Source organism: Anastrepha ludens, chromosome 4, assembly GCF_028408465.1.
Source record: "Anastrepha ludens isolate Willacy chromosome 4, idAnaLude1.1, whole genome shotgun sequence".
Classification (NCBI taxonomy): Eukaryota; Metazoa; Arthropoda; class Insecta; order Diptera; family Tephritidae; genus Anastrepha; species Anastrepha ludens.
In genome coordinates, this window is record NC_071500.1 from 9011023 (window position 1) to 9028189 (window position 17167).

At 34.9% G+C, this 17167-nt stretch overlaps 1 protein-coding gene across 1 annotated transcript; it reads right to left on the bottom strand.

The window, feature by feature from the left end:
- Nucleotides 1-2368: 2368 nt before the first annotated feature.
- On the bottom strand, nucleotides 2369-3700 carry LOC128861364 (telomere-binding protein cav). The gene is made up of 2 exons (XM_054099461.1): nucleotides 3481-3700; nucleotides 2369-3422 (listed from the first exon to the last, which is right to left on the bottom strand). The coding sequence occupies exons 1-2, from the start codon at nucleotides 3607-3609 to the stop codon at nucleotides 2586-2588; spliced, it is 966 nt and encodes a 321-aa protein (XP_053955436.1). The 5' UTR covers nucleotides 3610-3700; the 3' UTR covers nucleotides 2369-2585.
- Nucleotides 3701-17167: the final 13467 nt, after the last annotated feature.

Here is a 17167-nt window from a genome sequence, read left to right on the forward strand (position 1 = left end):
CGTGGAAGAAGAAGAAGACTCACCACTTTGGAAATATTGGAAATTTGACAAAATAGGTGGTTCACAAAGCAAACGCTATATGGCCCACCCTGTAGCAGACATCTTGTAATACGTCTATGTCTTTTGCGAAACTAAGTAAACTTTAGAGTTTTATCCCCGAGAGGCATTCTAACTTCTCATATTGTAGATCTCCTAAGCATTTTAATTTAGTTCTAGCAAAGCAGCGCAAGACATAGAAGGTGTTCTAGCGTTTCCCTCTCTTCCAGTTCATTGCAAAATTTGCAGCTATCGTTGTTTGTAATGGGCAGGAACATATGTATGAAAAAAGCTCTGATTGCCATAACAATACAATTGCTAATGGAATGTTCTTCATCCGATAGCGTTGATGAAATGGAACAAATTATTGTGGGCAAAATAAAACCATGTGCTACTAAGCTCGTTATGTTGCATTTTTTCGCTTTATTTTATTTTATTTTTTTTAATTGAATACGAGGTAGCTCGACTGAATTTTTTTTTTAATTTTTGTGATTTTTTCCCGCCAACAACTTAATCAGCTATTCGTAAAACTTGCAAATTGTTACTGGTTTTGCGCTGCGTTTACTTCTTTGATATTTTTCGCCTTGAGAGCGAACTCCGGAAATTAAGTTACTGGATAATTTTTACATGAACAGACCTATATATAGCTTTCAATAAAAAAGGTATATTTTGTAAGTTATTTTCTGAGCAACCTGTTTTTAATATCAGCAGGCAAAAGTTTGAGCTCCTAGTATAAAAGACGTAGTTTGGCGGGGTTTGATTTGCGAGTTATAGTGTAAAAAGTTTTGTCTTCCACCGTGGTATAAAGCTGGCCGCTGAAATCGTGAATGGTGCTGATGCTCCACCAGCTAATTACGTGGAATTTTGGTTTCGTTGATTCCGTTCAGACATTTTTCATTTTAAAGAAAATGTTGATAATATCGACAATGCCGATAAGATCACAGAAATAATCTAAGTTGGCCGGCATGTTAGCAGTCGTAGCATCGCCTAGAAGCTGGAGATCGGCCATAAAATAGTTTTAAACCATTCGCGCAAAAATGTATTGTAATGGATTTATTTTTCCCCAAGCAAATATTAAAAGCATGGCTACCCAGGTAAGATTTCAGATTTGGGCACTCGCAATTTCTGCCTCTCCCAGACTCTCCCCGCAACACACAACTACACTATTACATAAATCTGTTTTGAAAAACAAAAATTTTCACACGAATCCCAGAAAGATGAGAATGGAAAAACGTCACTGACCTCGACACTCATCTAACACCCCTCTCCGTCTGGACCCTACCTGTCGAAACAGCATGTTTCCTGGGCCTATTTTAGATGAGCTAGACGAAGACATCCCTTGATATACACTACACTGGCAGGGGTTGTATTACTGCAACAACAACAACAGGGTCAGTAGCAATCTTCACTGACGGCTCAAGCCTAAATAATAAGGTGGAGAGTGGCATCCACTCATAAGTGTTGCAGCTGAGCTTAAGTGTACGGCTAGCTAACCGCTGCAACGCCTTTGAAGCGGAGTTAAAAGCTACAAAAGAAGTTACGTTGTCGGTCAGGAATCTCTCAGTGTAGTAATACATTTATTCCAAAGTAGCAATTGAATGCTGGACTATGTATTCATAATGAGCTAGCTAAGCGGTGCATCAGGAACGCTGTCTATGTTCATTACCAAAAATTGCATCACGGATGAGCTGCCTCGGAGAGCAGCTGATCTTAAATCAATTAATCCCGCTCAATATGTAAGACCCTTTATGCTCAAGCAAGCTCTGAATCAGGTGGGACTACACAATGAAAAGCCAACAATAAATGAATAACGCAACCCACTTGTAAGATATTCAGACAAGGTTAGCCTAGAAGGAATAAGCACAGAAGTAAGTCCCTCATAAATATGAAGGAAGAAGGACGAGGTAGAGATCCTCTGCAACTACCCCGCTCTTGCCAGTATGCGATGTCGCTGCCTAACTCTTACTTCTTTGGATATCAAGCAGACTTGGAATCAAGCTGCACAGTACGGTTTCACCTCATTGGAAGTTAGAGAGCGAACTTGAGTCGAAACTAGTGGTATCACAATTAGCCTCCAAACCTAAGTGAGCCCCTCTACACCCCTACGGAGAACTACAACCACCATAACCTAACCTCAATCCCAAGCAATTTAAATAATGTGATGGACAAAAAAGTATTATTAAGACATTATTTATAAAACATTATTACGCATATTATTTGAAGTGCAGTGCATTTTGCAGCAATGCATCGTTGTTCTACGAAGTCCCTTATAAAATAAAATATTTAATATATAACAAACAAAAACTTAAAAACTTAATTACAAATATGCGAGTAGAGTGCTTGTGAGTTTTATGTCGCCTATGTATGACAGATGATTTCTATAAAAAGCTTTTTCAAGTAGTAAAAATGCACCAGGAGTTATGCCATTGCCAGCCAAGGAACGTTCACTGCTTGATATTTTACGCACCATTGCGTGACAAATGGAGCACTCGGCTATGTTGGCATCCAAGTCAGCTATATATAATATTTATGGCATGCGAAACAGTACTTTATTTAGCAGTCGGCGATTGAGTTGAAGTTATTGATAGAAGTGTAGTAAATTCACAATACGGCGGAGTACATTCACCATCAATAAGTACATCTTGTGAAATTGTTGTTGAATCACCCAATTGCATCGACTCAGTATTTACATTAACATAATCCGCTAAATTTGGATGCGAATCTGCGTTTAGTTGTTGCACCATCTCAACGTATTCTCTACCCGCTAGCTCTTCTGTATTTTGTGTGGTGGGTAGCGATGCAGGTTGTCCTTTGTCTGTAGTTGTTCTACTGCCAACAACGTTCGTATCTGTGCTTTGACTTAATGGTTGCATTTGTGCGTCATCAGAAGGTGTCGATTCAACTGTGGTACCATGCAACTCGGCCATCACAGCATCCAAGTCGAGAACAGTTGCAGCTATAGCCCGCTCTTCGTTCGCTTGGCTTGAAATAGCATCATGGTCTTCGGCGGTATCTAGAATACTCGAATCACTGTATTGCTGTTCTTCCGATTGCCAGTTGTACTCTTGCTGCTGCCTATCGTATTCCCAAACTTCTAGTCGCATCAAATTTTCTTTTTTCCTTTCACACCATTCCTTTTCTCGGTGTTTACGTATTTCATCGTCACTATATAGACACACATTTTTATGCCGCTGCACAGCTTTTACTAAAAGTTTTTGTGTTTTCTCCTGTGTCCATCTTTGTATGCGCCCTTGGCGCGTAAATTGATCAACAAAGTCTTGTACTGGATTCCAACGATACATTAACACACGACAAGGCAAGCGCAAACATAATTCTTTTAAGCTGTCCTCATCAATTTCCCGTTCCAAATCTTCACGCGTGGGTATCTGTTGTTATATTTAGTTATTTAGGCAACATCAGTAAATTCGCCGAAAATATACTCACAAAATCCTCGACGAACATTTTATATAAACCTGGATTTTGTTTCCTTGTTTCCTCGGATATGCCGTACTCCTCGTATACTTTTTGGACCGTGAGATCCTCCAGTCGAAAAAGCATATTTTTTGGATCCATTGAAAGATTTAACGACTTTTATTAGACGGAGCCTCTAAAAAATTGAAAACAAATACAAAAATAGAAAACAAACACTTCAACAAGGCGAATCGAATTCGCCTTAACTGCAAAAAGGCAATTGAACTTTATGATTTATTTTAAGGCTTGCCACACTTTATGAAGTATCAATTTTAACACAAATTTTGATTGTGCATTATTCAATACGTATTCTTTTGTTCACGAACTCAAAACACAATATTACGTAAGTTGGAACGAATATTACATTGTATTTTCTAGCAGTGACGTCAGTTTCTGTGGTTGGTGAAAAATAATAAAACAGCAGGGATTTCTTACACACGAATAAACATTTGTATGTAAAATATGAGAAATTGTGTAAAACAGTGATTTCAAATCGATATTTGTGCTGAATTATATTTCACTTTATGTACACTCACACTGCAAAAATCACTTCTGAATAGCAAACGAACCAACACCAAAACTGTAAACAAATGAGGAATTGTGAACAGAAGGGAATCATTAGGAACGTGACGTAAGAAAGTGACGTCATGTATTTTTTCCTTAATTCGTTTGTGTTTAGCAAAAACTTTGAGTGGCTTAATGTAAATTTAGGCCTGTACCAAATGATACAGTTAACTTGGTTAATTTTTAATAGTTGATGAACTTCAAGCCCTGCTCTTATATAATCTATTAAGTTTTTTATTTTTTATAGGTTTAATTATTAATAATAGGTCTATTTATAAGTTCGTGCGGTTTTACAACAGATGGCGTAACTTGATTATTATTCCATCGATCCACATTTCCAAACATTCATTGGAGAGCTACTGTCGTAAGGCACAAACGTCAGTATAAGTTTTTTATTTGAAGCGTAAACAACAATATTTTTACCACACTTGAAAATGTCGAATTTCGTGCCAAATAATGTGTTTTTGCGGGGAATTCTTCTTCATTATTTTAATATGAAGAAAAAAGCAGCCGAAAGTCATCGTATCTTGGTGGAAGTTTATGGTGAGCATGCTCTATCTGAGCGAACGTGCCAGAAGTGGTTTGCACGCTTTAAAAGTGGTGATTTTGGCTTGGAAGACGAAGAACGCGAGGGTGCGCCGCCAAAGTTCATGGATACCGAATTGGAGGAATTGCTCGATCAAGATCCGGCTCAAACGCAAGAAGAGGTTGCAAAAACTTTGGGAGTTGATCAATCAACCATTTCCAAACGTTTAAAAGCCATGGGAATGATCCGAAAGGTAGGCCATTGGGTGCCGTATGAATTGAAGCCAAGAGACGTTGAACGCCGTTTTATGGCATGCGAACAACTGCTTCAACGGCACAAAAGAAAGGGTTTTTTGCATCGAATTGTGACTGGCGATGAAAAGTGGGTCCATTACGACAATCCAAAACGTCGGGCAACGTATGGATACCCTGGCCATGCTTCAACATCGACGTCGGCGCAGAATATTCATGGCCTGAAGGTTATGCTGTGTATCTGGTGGGACCAGCTGGGTGTTGTGTATTATGAGCTACTGAAACCGAATGAAACGATTACGGGGGATGTCTACCGACGACAATTGATGCGTTTGAGCCGAGCACTGCGAGAAAAACGGCCGCAATACGCCGATAGACACGACAAAGTTATTTTGCAACATGACAATGCTCGGCCACATGTTGCACAAGTGGTCAAAACATACTTAGAAACGCTCAAATGGGATGTCCTACCCCACCCGCCGTATAGTCCAGACCTTGCGCCATCCGATTACTATCTCTTCCGATCGATGCAACATGGCCTGGCTGACCAGCACTTCCGTAATTACGATGAAGTCAAAAAATGGATCGATTCGTGGATTGCGGCAAAACCGACCGAATTTTTCACAAAGGGAATCCGTGAATTGCCAGAAAGATGGGAAAAAGTAGTAGTAAGCGATGGACAATATTTTGAATATTAAATTTGTATCCATTTTACGTCAATAAAGTTTAAAATTTCGAAAAAAAACCGCACGAACTTATTCATAGTCCTATTAATAATAGGAATAATAGCAGCTACGAGATGAATAGAAATTGCAGGGATAGACCCCACATCTACACCTTCTCTATATTATGTCAAAAAAAAACCTCTGTTAAAACAGAACTGCCAGGTGGATACCGCACTTCCACTGTTGAAATATAACTGTCTCACCAAGTTTCAAGCCGTCACTGTCTTGACATAAACAATAATTACATAGTTCAACTTTAATTTTATAGCGCCATTTCCATTAAAAACATACATTTTTTAGGTTTTTGCGAATATTGTTTTCTCTTTACCTTCAAATCTGCCAAATTTCAATTATTGTAGTGCTTTTAATATGCGAATGCAGCGATCTGATATGCTTGATGCCATTTTGAAAATGAAATGCTAAGACAACTGTTGGCCACGTAAGAAAACGAGGCAAAGTCAAAACAGAACTTGGACAGATATTAAGGAGCATATATTAGAAGATGTAGAAATGGGGAAAGAAAAACTGTGACAGCAAGTATGACCACTAAGAAGAACGAAAAACTATGTGCATGTATATATAAATATTTGCATATATATTATTATATATTAGGCAAAAACAGCAAAACTGATCGCAGATAGTTTTTTGTTTTATTTATTTCATTTAATTTTTTTTTTGTTTTTTTTTTGCTGAAATATCTTGCTTGACCAAGATTATTATTATTATTATTCTAATAATACGGCGGCCGCCGTAGCCGAATGGGTTGGTGCGTGATTACCATTCGGAATTCACCGAGAGGTCGTTAGTTCGAATCTCGGTGAAGGCAAAATTAATAAAAACATTTTTCTAATAGCGGTCGCCCCTCGGCAGGCAATGGCAAACCTCCGAGTGTATTTCTGCCATGAAAAAGCTCCTCATAAAAATATCTGCCGTTCGGAGTCGGCTTGAAACTGTAGGTCCCTCCATTTGTGGAACAACATCAAGACGCACACCACAAATAGGAGGAGGAGCTCGGCCAAACACCTAACAGAAGTGTACGCGCCAATTATTTATTTATTTATTTTTTTTTTTTATTCTAATAAAATATTCTGACGACGGTATATAAATGGAAAGTCAAATTTAAGTTAAGCACGTCATGAATTATAGTGGTCCTCTGAATAGACTAAAATAACACCAAATATTTTAAATTTAGAGCACATACCCATCTCAGTGTTATTTATGACATTTTAAATAATTAGCCCATTATCCTAGTTTATTTATCAAATTCACAAACTTCAAACAAATTGGAATAAAAATATATAATTTTCAAATTTCACTTAAAAAAATTACATTTAACCTATTTAAATACAAATTAAATCGCACCGAACGGTCTTTATCTGGTATCGCTAGGGAAGAAAAGGTCTATGCGTGGCTTATTGCCAACCAGGCTAACCTAAACTAACCTAAATCTCACCGAACAATTATTATTTGCATTGTTTGTGTAATCGCGGTTACTGGCACACATTTAGCTCATACTCCGTAAAATTACAAAAGGTGTAATTTATTTATTATGATGCCTTGAATGTCAAATTTGAAATATGTTTCGGTTATAGTTTGGTTTTGGAAAAGATTTTACGTCTTCTTGGAATGGAATATAAACTTTTAAAATTATAATGGACATCTTCAAAACGAAATTAATAGCGTTCCAATAATCGTTTGAGTACCTTCAAACTACAACGAAATATGTAGGCATAAAATTTTGTTTACTGTCCATTAAAAAATATTTCGCTTCCGCTGATTTGACACGTTACCCGGAAAGAGAAAAATTAAATGCGCTCAGAGTTAGAAAGTTTTCCGGCTCAAAATATAAATAAAATCATTACTTGTCAGTTCTTTAACTGCATGAGTAGGTACAGGATTTTGTTGCTTAAAATAAACGAACGCTCGGTAGTCAATTTAACAAGGTAATTTTTCGTCTTATTGTTTATTTGTAAATGTTCAACAAATGTGCTACAGAAATAATTTTTTTTGTTTGTTTTTTATTGGTAGACTTCTTTAATTAAATGAGGTGCTTTACACCAATTTTATGTAACTGAAAAGCAATTTTAACTGACTGTTAAAAACAGCTAATATGTGGCTCGATAAGTGTTGCTAATATTGAAAGTACACAATTTTAATGTGAAGAAAACCTAAATTTATATTATCTAATCTTATTCCTAATACCAACCCTTCAAACAAAAAAGTGAGCCTCGTTTGAGTTTCTTACTGTGATCATAATATTTTAATAAATTTATTATCAGCCGAAAGCCTCCGATGCTAGCGCTGCACTACTTTTAGTTTGTATAATGAGTTTATTGTTATGTAAACCTTTATAAAATAAAAAATATTTCATGCTTTTTTTTAACTTTCTGTTTAGATTTATATTGATTTTCATTAGATTTCATTTGCAATCTGTGTTTATATAAAGGTTTTGTGAATTTCTGAAAGAACCCCATTTGTGGAACGCAATACAATCCAATAAGATTCAATGCAACCCTGGTTGCGTGTAACGTCAAAATGGCGATAAATGTCAATACAGCGCAATCTCCGAAAGCGACTTGTAAAAAGAAATTGAAACTGAAAGATTCAAAACAAACCGCGACATTAGCAACCACAATCGTCTATTTGAAAATAAAGAGCTCAATGAGCCAACAGAAACGTACTCTCCGTAATATCAAAATACATATGTACCTATGTACGTGCTGAGTATACCGGTTTTTCATATTTGTTGATTCGTTGCATCAAGCGTTGATGAGAACCGGCATTGACGCCCGTTTGGAACTGCTACAACAACAACAACAAGAAGCGTTTGGAACTCAGGCATAGCAAGCAAAGGCTTATTAGTGGTAGCTTTTGGAGCTCCTAACAAACAGCTGTGGAATGGAGCGATAATATGAGTTTACGGCCAAGAGCGAAACATTTGTATGTACGAGCGTCAGCTCCAAACGAAAACAAACGTCTGGTTTGGTTGTGTGGTGTGTGTAGTTGAAGAGGTAGACGACAGCAGCTGAGGCGAACATTTCCAATTCCCTTGTGTTTGAGTCAAGTTGAATCGTTTGTTGAAGAAGGTGGTGTGTTCGCGTGTTTAATTTTCGAATTTTTATTATTAACTTCAGCGCGTATATTTCGATTAATGCAGTAGTACAAAGTGCCCTAAGTGTAATGTAAAACCCATTTTTTTTACCCATTTAAATGTGTAATTTTTATATAATTTGTTTTAATTGATAACAAATAGAGTCGCCAAAGTGAATAGAACGCAGCCGGCTGCAGAACGTATGTATGTATTTTTCGGCGCTTACCTATTTAATACATTAATTTTGTGATTCGCATCGTTGACCCAAACAAGGGCCGCGTTGCTTGGTGCGGTGCGCGTAAAGAGGCGTCTGGCACATAGCGTATCGCTGAATGGAGTTCCATCGCTTTTATGACCATAAAAGTGCAAAACGAAACTTAAATTAATAAAAAGTAGAGCAGCAAATGCGCATATGTTTGAAATACAAAAATAAAGCTGTGCTATATAAACGAAAATATGCACCTACATGAATGCATCAGCTACTTGCAATTTAGTTGTTAAGCTGCCGCCAATGATTGTCCCTTTCTCATGAAGAAAATTTAACAGCAGCGCTCATTAGCGGACATTTAAGGTTGGTAAACATTTTAGTGACTTGTTTTTGAATTTTAAAGTTGTTCACAAAAAAAGCGAAACTTTACTTTTCATGCCTAGTATGGTTCGAAGAGTGCAGTTTAAATATACGAATGTAAGCTTGATGTTGCTTTGATATTCACTTCGAGCAAATTCTTGTGAATTCTAAGGGGTCATCCTAGTTACAGTGCACATACAAGGTGAAGTCCAAAATAAATAAGACTGAGCTAAAATAGAAATGGCAGGAGCTATGTTCTGATAACTTCGAGTTTAAAGTAGCCCCCTCTGGCGTCGATACACTGTTTTGCGCGATCTAAAAGCTTTTCGAAAGAGTGTTTCAGGTCATCGACCGGAATGTCCTTCAGCATGTCGGTACAAGCCTTTTGGATGACCTGTACCGACGCAATTTCGAATAGGTAGAAGTCACAGGGAGCCATATCAGGCGAATACGGTGAGTGATTGATGGCTAAAAAGCGATTTCTAGTCAAAGAATCAGTCACAAGAGCAGATCGATGAGTTGGTGCATTATCATGCAATAAGCGCCAGCTTCCTCCTTCGCGGTATTCAGGGCGAATTCGCCGAATGCGATGCAACAAACGCTTCAAAACGCCAGGATAGAAAATTGCATTAACGGTTTGATCCGTTGGCACGAACTCATTGTGGACAATTCCCTTAGAAACAAATGAGCATCGACTTGATTTTTCATTTCTACAAACGCGATTTTTTGGGTGGTGGCTCGTCCAAGGCCTTCCACTCGGCACTTTGACGCTTAGTTTCAGGTTCCTGTTGGAAGCACCACGTTTCATCACCAGTTACAACGTTGTAAAGGAAGTTCTCGTCTTTTCTCTCCTCTTTAATGAGGTCTTTCGAACGTTGAATTCTGAGCAATTTTCGGTCCTCAGTTAAATTGTGCGGATTGAAACGTGCACAAACCTTTCGTAAGCCCAAATGATCAGCTAAAATGCGACAAATCGATGTTTTGGAGATACTCAACTCCTATTCCATGATTTTGAACGATGATTTCGGTTCATTTTTAATAAATTTACGAACAATTTCGATGGAATTTTCGTTGACTAATGATTTTGGGTGGCCCGTATGTTCATTGCCATTTATGTCCTCATAACCATCTCTGAAACATGTAAACCATTCATGAACTCTGGCACGAGACAGACAATCATCGCCATACATTTTTTCATCAATTCAAATGTTTCGGTAAACGTTTTACCGATTTTAAAACAAAATTTAATATTAGCTCTTTGTTCGAAACTCATTTTTGTACCGATGACACAAACGTACTGACACTTTAGTCCCAATAACTTCGTTTCCACTGAACCGAATGTCACCAAGCTTTCCTGGAAGTCAGCTAGGGACGCACTAACTCATTAAAAAGATGGCGCCATCAAAAACATTTTTATGACGCCAGTCTTGTTTACATTGGACTTCACCTTGTATATGCTCCTCCTTTGTCACTACTCAGCCCAGGTATTTTGCTCGTTGCCTCATAATGGCTTATAGCAAGTGCTTTCAGATGTCGTAAATACCTTGTAAAAGAATTGGATTTTTGTTATTGTGATAAAAACAACTCAATAACAGATTCGATTGCTTCTTTGTTTTTAATATCTCCAATTTTCTTACTTTTTGTTGTTATTGTAGCAGATTACAAAACGCTTGAGCGTTAAGACCATCAGTTTTCGTCATCAAAATCATCTATCGTAAAAGTAATTATTGAATAATGCAAAATAATTTTACAAATAAAGCCTCAATGCACTCATTGACTTGTAAGCTGTAGTAATTATGAGCTCAAAATAATGTTTGCTTAATATTTAGTTGACTGAATCTTATTTTTTTCCACGGCCAGTAATCGACGATGAACACTTTGCACGAGGTTCTTGAGAGTGTCAGTAGGCATCTCTTTCGAGGCGCTGGAGATCCTTTCTTTAAGTCTGTCGACATTTTTCATAGATAGCCTTTCCGAATAGTAAAGTTTTCTTGTCAGGGATCTTCAAACGTTTTCAATCAGGTTCAAGTGTCTGCTCAACGCGGGCCACACCAATACTGTAGTATCAAAGTCCATTAATAATTTTTTTGCTAAAGCAGGCGCGCATCCCTGCTGAAATAAGATTTTTTCTTCTTCGAAATTGGTCATAGGCTGAAGAAGTTATTCAAACTGTTTGTCTTGATATGCCAGAGCATCCATTCTACCAGACACAAAAGCAATTGCCGATCTGTATCAATTTTTGAATGCTGCCCAGACCATCATAAATCCATCTCCATCTCCATCGGAATTGATGTTTTTTCCATCGTTGAAGATGACGTGTTTCCGAATAGTTCCTCTTTCCAAGAATTTATCCGCAAATTTACGCCTTGCCTCGAATGTATTCTTGTTTTAAATCAGAAATGCACATTTCATATCAAATTAAGATTGCCAGAAGGTGGTGCGAAGATGCTGCCTTGATGTTGGCGAGTTACTCTATAAGTTGGACCACAAAACATGATTTTTGACAATAAATGTCTCTTATAGTATTTGCAAAACGTGCGTTACATAGAAAAGTAAAACAGAAGAAACAAATATATTACTTCTGGAAATACCTGAAATACTTAGCTTCTAATAATTAAACCTGAAATTGTGCAAAAGCAATAGCACAATAGGTACACTCGAATTTAAAGTATGAAAAAAGTTTGCAGGAATAAAACTGGAATGGTGTTGATTAAATTAAAACAAAATATGTAGAAAAATCTTTCGCAATAAGGCCACACATTCAACTCGTCGTTTGCCCATTTTGATTCTCTAACAGCTTCTCCTGTAATATTTTTTAAAAATCATTATCAATGTGACGCATACAACCTTGCTAAGTTTGAAGCAAGTTTCTCCTGCAATTTTGGGATGTGCAAGAAATTTTTCCTACAATTTCAATACTCTACAGGGCAATACTGCCTTCAAACGGCCGCTGATTTCTGAGAATTTTATTTTGTGGCAGAAGATTCTAAATAATTTTGCATTATCAAACAAAACAAGAAAAGCAGAATAATAATAAAATAAAACAAAAATATATAAATAATTGAATATAAATAATAATAGCAAAAAAAAAATAAAAAAATGGCATAAAAAAGTAGTTAAAAATAAATACAATAAATGTAATATAAAAGTAAATAAATAATGAAAAAAGGAAAAATAAAATAAAAATAAATAAATAATTAAAAACAAATAAAATGAAAGTAAAAAAATAAAATAAATTAAAAATAAATCAATCATTAAAAAACAAATAAAAATAAAACCAAAGTAAATAAATATTAAAAAAATAATAATAATAAAACAAAATAACAGCAAAATAATAAATAAACAATTAAAAAGTAAATAAATAATTGAAAAAAAAAAGAATTAAATCAAAATAGATAAATAATTAAAAACAAATAACATACAAGTAAATAAATAACTAAAATAAAATAATAAAAAATAAACAAAAGAAATAAATAATTAAAATAAATAAGAAAATTAAAAGAAAATAAAAGTAAATAATAAATAAAAAAAAGATAAATTAATAATTAAAAACAAATGAAAAAAAAAAATAAATTAATATTAAAAAAGTTTAAATAAAACAAAAATAAATAAATAATTAAAAACAATTTAAATAATAATAATAATATTAAAGCAAAACAATAAAAAAATAATTAAAAAATAAAATAAAAAATAAATAAAATAAAATAAAAGTAACTGAATTAAAAAAATAAATAATTACAAAAAAATAAATAAAAAAGTGAGTAAATTAAAAAATAAATTATTAAAAAAATAATAAATAATTAAAAATTTCAATATAACAAAAATAAATAAAAAATTAAACTCCAAGTGCCTACCCTGCACTGGATGTAAATAATAATAAATAAATAATTAAAATAACAATAATAATAAAGCAAAACAATAAAAAAATAATTAAAAAATAAAATAAAAAATAAATAAAATAAAATAAAAATAAATGAATTAAAAAAATAAATAATTACAAAAAATAAATAAATAAAAAAAATGAATTAAATAAAAAATAAATTATTAAACAAATAATAAATAATTAAAAAAAATAAAATAAAAAAATGAAAATAAAAATTAAATTAAATAAAAAAATAATAATAATATTTAATTAAAAAAATAATAATAATATAAAAAAAAAATAATAAAAAAAGTAAATAAAAAATAAACAAAAAACACATTCTGACGTTTTGACATTACAACTTGAAAATTAAATTACAAGACAGAGATGGAAGGAACTGTAGAATTTTAGTTGGTATACTAACAGGGCACTGCCTAGTTGCAGCACACGCTTACAACCGAAATGTAACCCTTAACAACGTTTGCAGCAAATGTAATGAGCCGGGTACAAGAGAAACCCTGGAGCATTTTCTATGCTACTGTCCGGCTGTCTCGAAAACTAGATATGCTACCTGAACGCTCTCAGATTTGAAAGGCTAGAGTCTATCCCTGGACTGGAATTTGAGCGACACCTAAAATTCGCGAACAGTACGCGCATCTTGAGTGATGCATGTTTTCGCAAAATAGAACGCTGATCTGGTGTCGCTATGAACCAAAATAGTCTCTGTGTGGCTTCGGCCAGCCAGTATAACCTAACCCAACCTACTAGACAGTTAAATTATTTGAAATGTTATATCATAAAAATATATGTAATATTGGCAATTAATATTTTTCTAATTGGATTTTCAGACTTCGCACATTTTTTTGGTGGTTATTCTATTCTCAGCTAAAACAATTGAGTCAAGTCAGCTAATAATCATAAGCATTCAATATTGTATACCCGTGATGAGTGGGCTTTTTTCAATAAATATATGTTAGTATGAATAATTTTGGTTCAGATGTACGATTTGGCTTTCATTTTCGAAGAAGATTTAAAAAGACTATTTGCTTGAATTTGCATATTTCGATTTTTGAAGACGGTTTGTTTACGTTTTTTTTTGCTGTGTTGCTACTTCGACTTAAGATAGGTCGCTTGCCAGTGTAGGTTGGAAGTAATGGGCACATAATAAAAAGTAGAAATTTATGGGGAGAAACTTGACTGAAACTAAAAGTGAATTTAAACGCAAACAAATGAACCTTTAGAAATATGTAAAATACATAGCCAAAGCATTGATATTGGAGAACTACGATTTTTTACAGCTGCTTTTGATCTTCGCCGTCAATTAGAAATGCATTTAAAGCACTAATGAGCTATTCCAAAGTGTAAATAACCTTTAATTTCACCATAATGACTTTGTGAAGACAAATCTAGAGCATAACAAATTGAGTAATTTGAATATCTATAAAGAATACTTGAACTTGAATGTTTTACAATCATTCAGTTTGATCATTAAATATTCACAAGCAATAGAAGAACTATTACAACATTTGAAGATTTGTCTTGGAATGTAAATATAACATTTTTTCCTCTACATTTTAGTGTGTTATGCGCTACAAGAAACCGTTAATGTTAAAAAGAAAGATAAGAAAAAAAATAATTTATATGTTGTATAATTCAGCATATTAGTACCATAACTCAATTCGATAATAGATAATAATGAGAAACGAGCCGGATAATAAGGATAACTGGAGTATCTGCAACGTTGACAGTAAACTCCAAGTACCTACCCTGCACTGGTATCAAAATGGCTTGTTAACTACAGAAAGCATGGGCGCAGGTACGTAGGCTCAAAGCAGTTTGTGTCGCTGGAGGTTTTGCTAGTATCTTCCCAGCGGAAGTGTATGCTTGGAGTAACAGACACAAATTTGGGAAAAAGCCTCCAGAATGAGCGAATTACTATTCTAAGCGATGTTTTACCTACACTAAGCGCTTTGCCATCCTTTGAGATCAAGTCCTCAGTAGTCCTTCAGGGCATATATACATATAATTGGCACGTACTCCCTTGTTTTGGTGTTTGGCCGAGCTCCTCTTCCTATTTGTGGTGTGCGTCTTGATGTTGTTCCGCAAATGGAGGGATCTACAGTTTCAAGCCGAACGGCAGATATTTTTTATGAGGAGCTTTTTCATGGCAGAAATACACTGGAGGTTTGCCATTGCCTGCCGAGGGGCGACCGCTATTAGAATGGTGGTCATGCACCAACCCGACCGACCATTTTATAGGGATGCCTGTTATGACGTTTACATTGTAATGTTTTTTTTTAGCAATTACTCATATTAGTCGAAGTTCTCGTTTTCCTAGTTCTAAACATCGAATTTATGTTTTATACCTATTTTAACACTTCGTTCATTTCGGCCTTTTCAAATTTCGATTTCAAGTCCCCTGGGTACCCAAATCGCAGACACATCTTTAGTGCTATTGATTACAGGCAAAGCCGACTACTTTGAACGCTGCTCCTGCATTTTCCAATGGTATTTGCTTATTTCTAATTTCCTTCGCATCAGTTTGAATGTGCATTGACCTAAAAAAACTCAGTGTAAATAAAACAACAAAATCAAAATAAATAATCAGTCAAGTTAGTCTATCCCTGTTTTACATTATAACTACTAGAAACAAACATCACTGAAAAGCGTACGAAGCAGCATCACCAAATAAAGATCGAAAACGATAACATTCAATATGGATGTATCTGTATGAATGGATGTATGTGTGTGCGACTGTTTACATATACACACATATAAACATGCATGCATATACACTCAGAAAACGTGACTTCATTCAGTAATTAAACTACACAATAGCAACAAAACAAATGCAGTACAGATGTTCTCGATGCTGGTAACAGAAGTGAGAAAAAATATATGGCAGCGCCAAAAAGTCAGCCATAAAAATGAAAAATAGAAAAATAAACACGTAAATACATATGTACTCGAATATAGAAAACAAGCATAAAGGTGAGCGAGGAAACAGCTAATCTTTTTCGGTGTAAAACCTAAATTACTGCAGTTTGTTAAGGTCTTAAGAATGAAGATATGTTGTTCATACAGATGTAAAAAAATATTATGTAATAATCACAAAAGCTCACCTCTTTTTCACATCATTTGCTATGAATTTGATCGAGTGTCTCCTCTAGTTTGTAATGTAGGTAGGTGAAATGGCTAACGTACCACTCGCTTGGCACTCGCCAAGTAGCACTAAAGCGTCGTTTTGATATCATTTTGAGACCTCCAGTGGGCAGATATCTACAGCCAGCCTGAGGTGTTAATGTAATGGAGAAGATTGATGGGGTACAGGTTGGCACACTGCTCCAGGCTGTCGAACCCAGATCAGAGAAGTGTTACCTGCATACCATTGGAGCTGTCAGTGAGGACAGTGGGACCAGCTTCAGTGCAAGTTTTCCTCCTCGTTCCATTAGCCGCACCAAACGGTATTTTGTTGTTTTCAATGGATCTAATGACTCTTCTTGAATGGTTTCGAGCTGTTCTTCAGTCCAAATACGGAAATTTCGCTTATTGACGTAGGCATTAAGCCAAAAATTGGCCTCATCGCTTATTTGGCCTGAGCACGCGAAGAACACTTTTTACAGAGCGTTGATTTCGTAATACAATTCTGCGATTTGTAGACTTTGTTGAGGCGTAAGTCTCTGCATGATGAAATGTCAATGAGTACTGAAAAACATTATGCATTTAGTTTGCAAGAAGTCACGCGAGAGTTTTCAAAAAACCTCTATTGTAGAAAGTACCTCTAATCTGATCAGCCTTTACTGTCTGGAAGAATTTTTTGTGTTTTTGAAAAAATATTATATATTTTGGAAAAGTAAAAGAAGCAAAAAATATATACATTTTGCAAAATTTTTTTTTTTTTTGAAATATTTGGAAAAATTTTTTTTTGGGAATATTTAGAACATTTTTTCTTTCGAAAAATATATAATTATTATGGAAAAGGAAAAAATATATATTATATATAATAAAGGGTTTTTTAAAAGAGGTTTTATTTTGATATTCAAAGAAAAATGCTATTTCTTTATATAAATGAT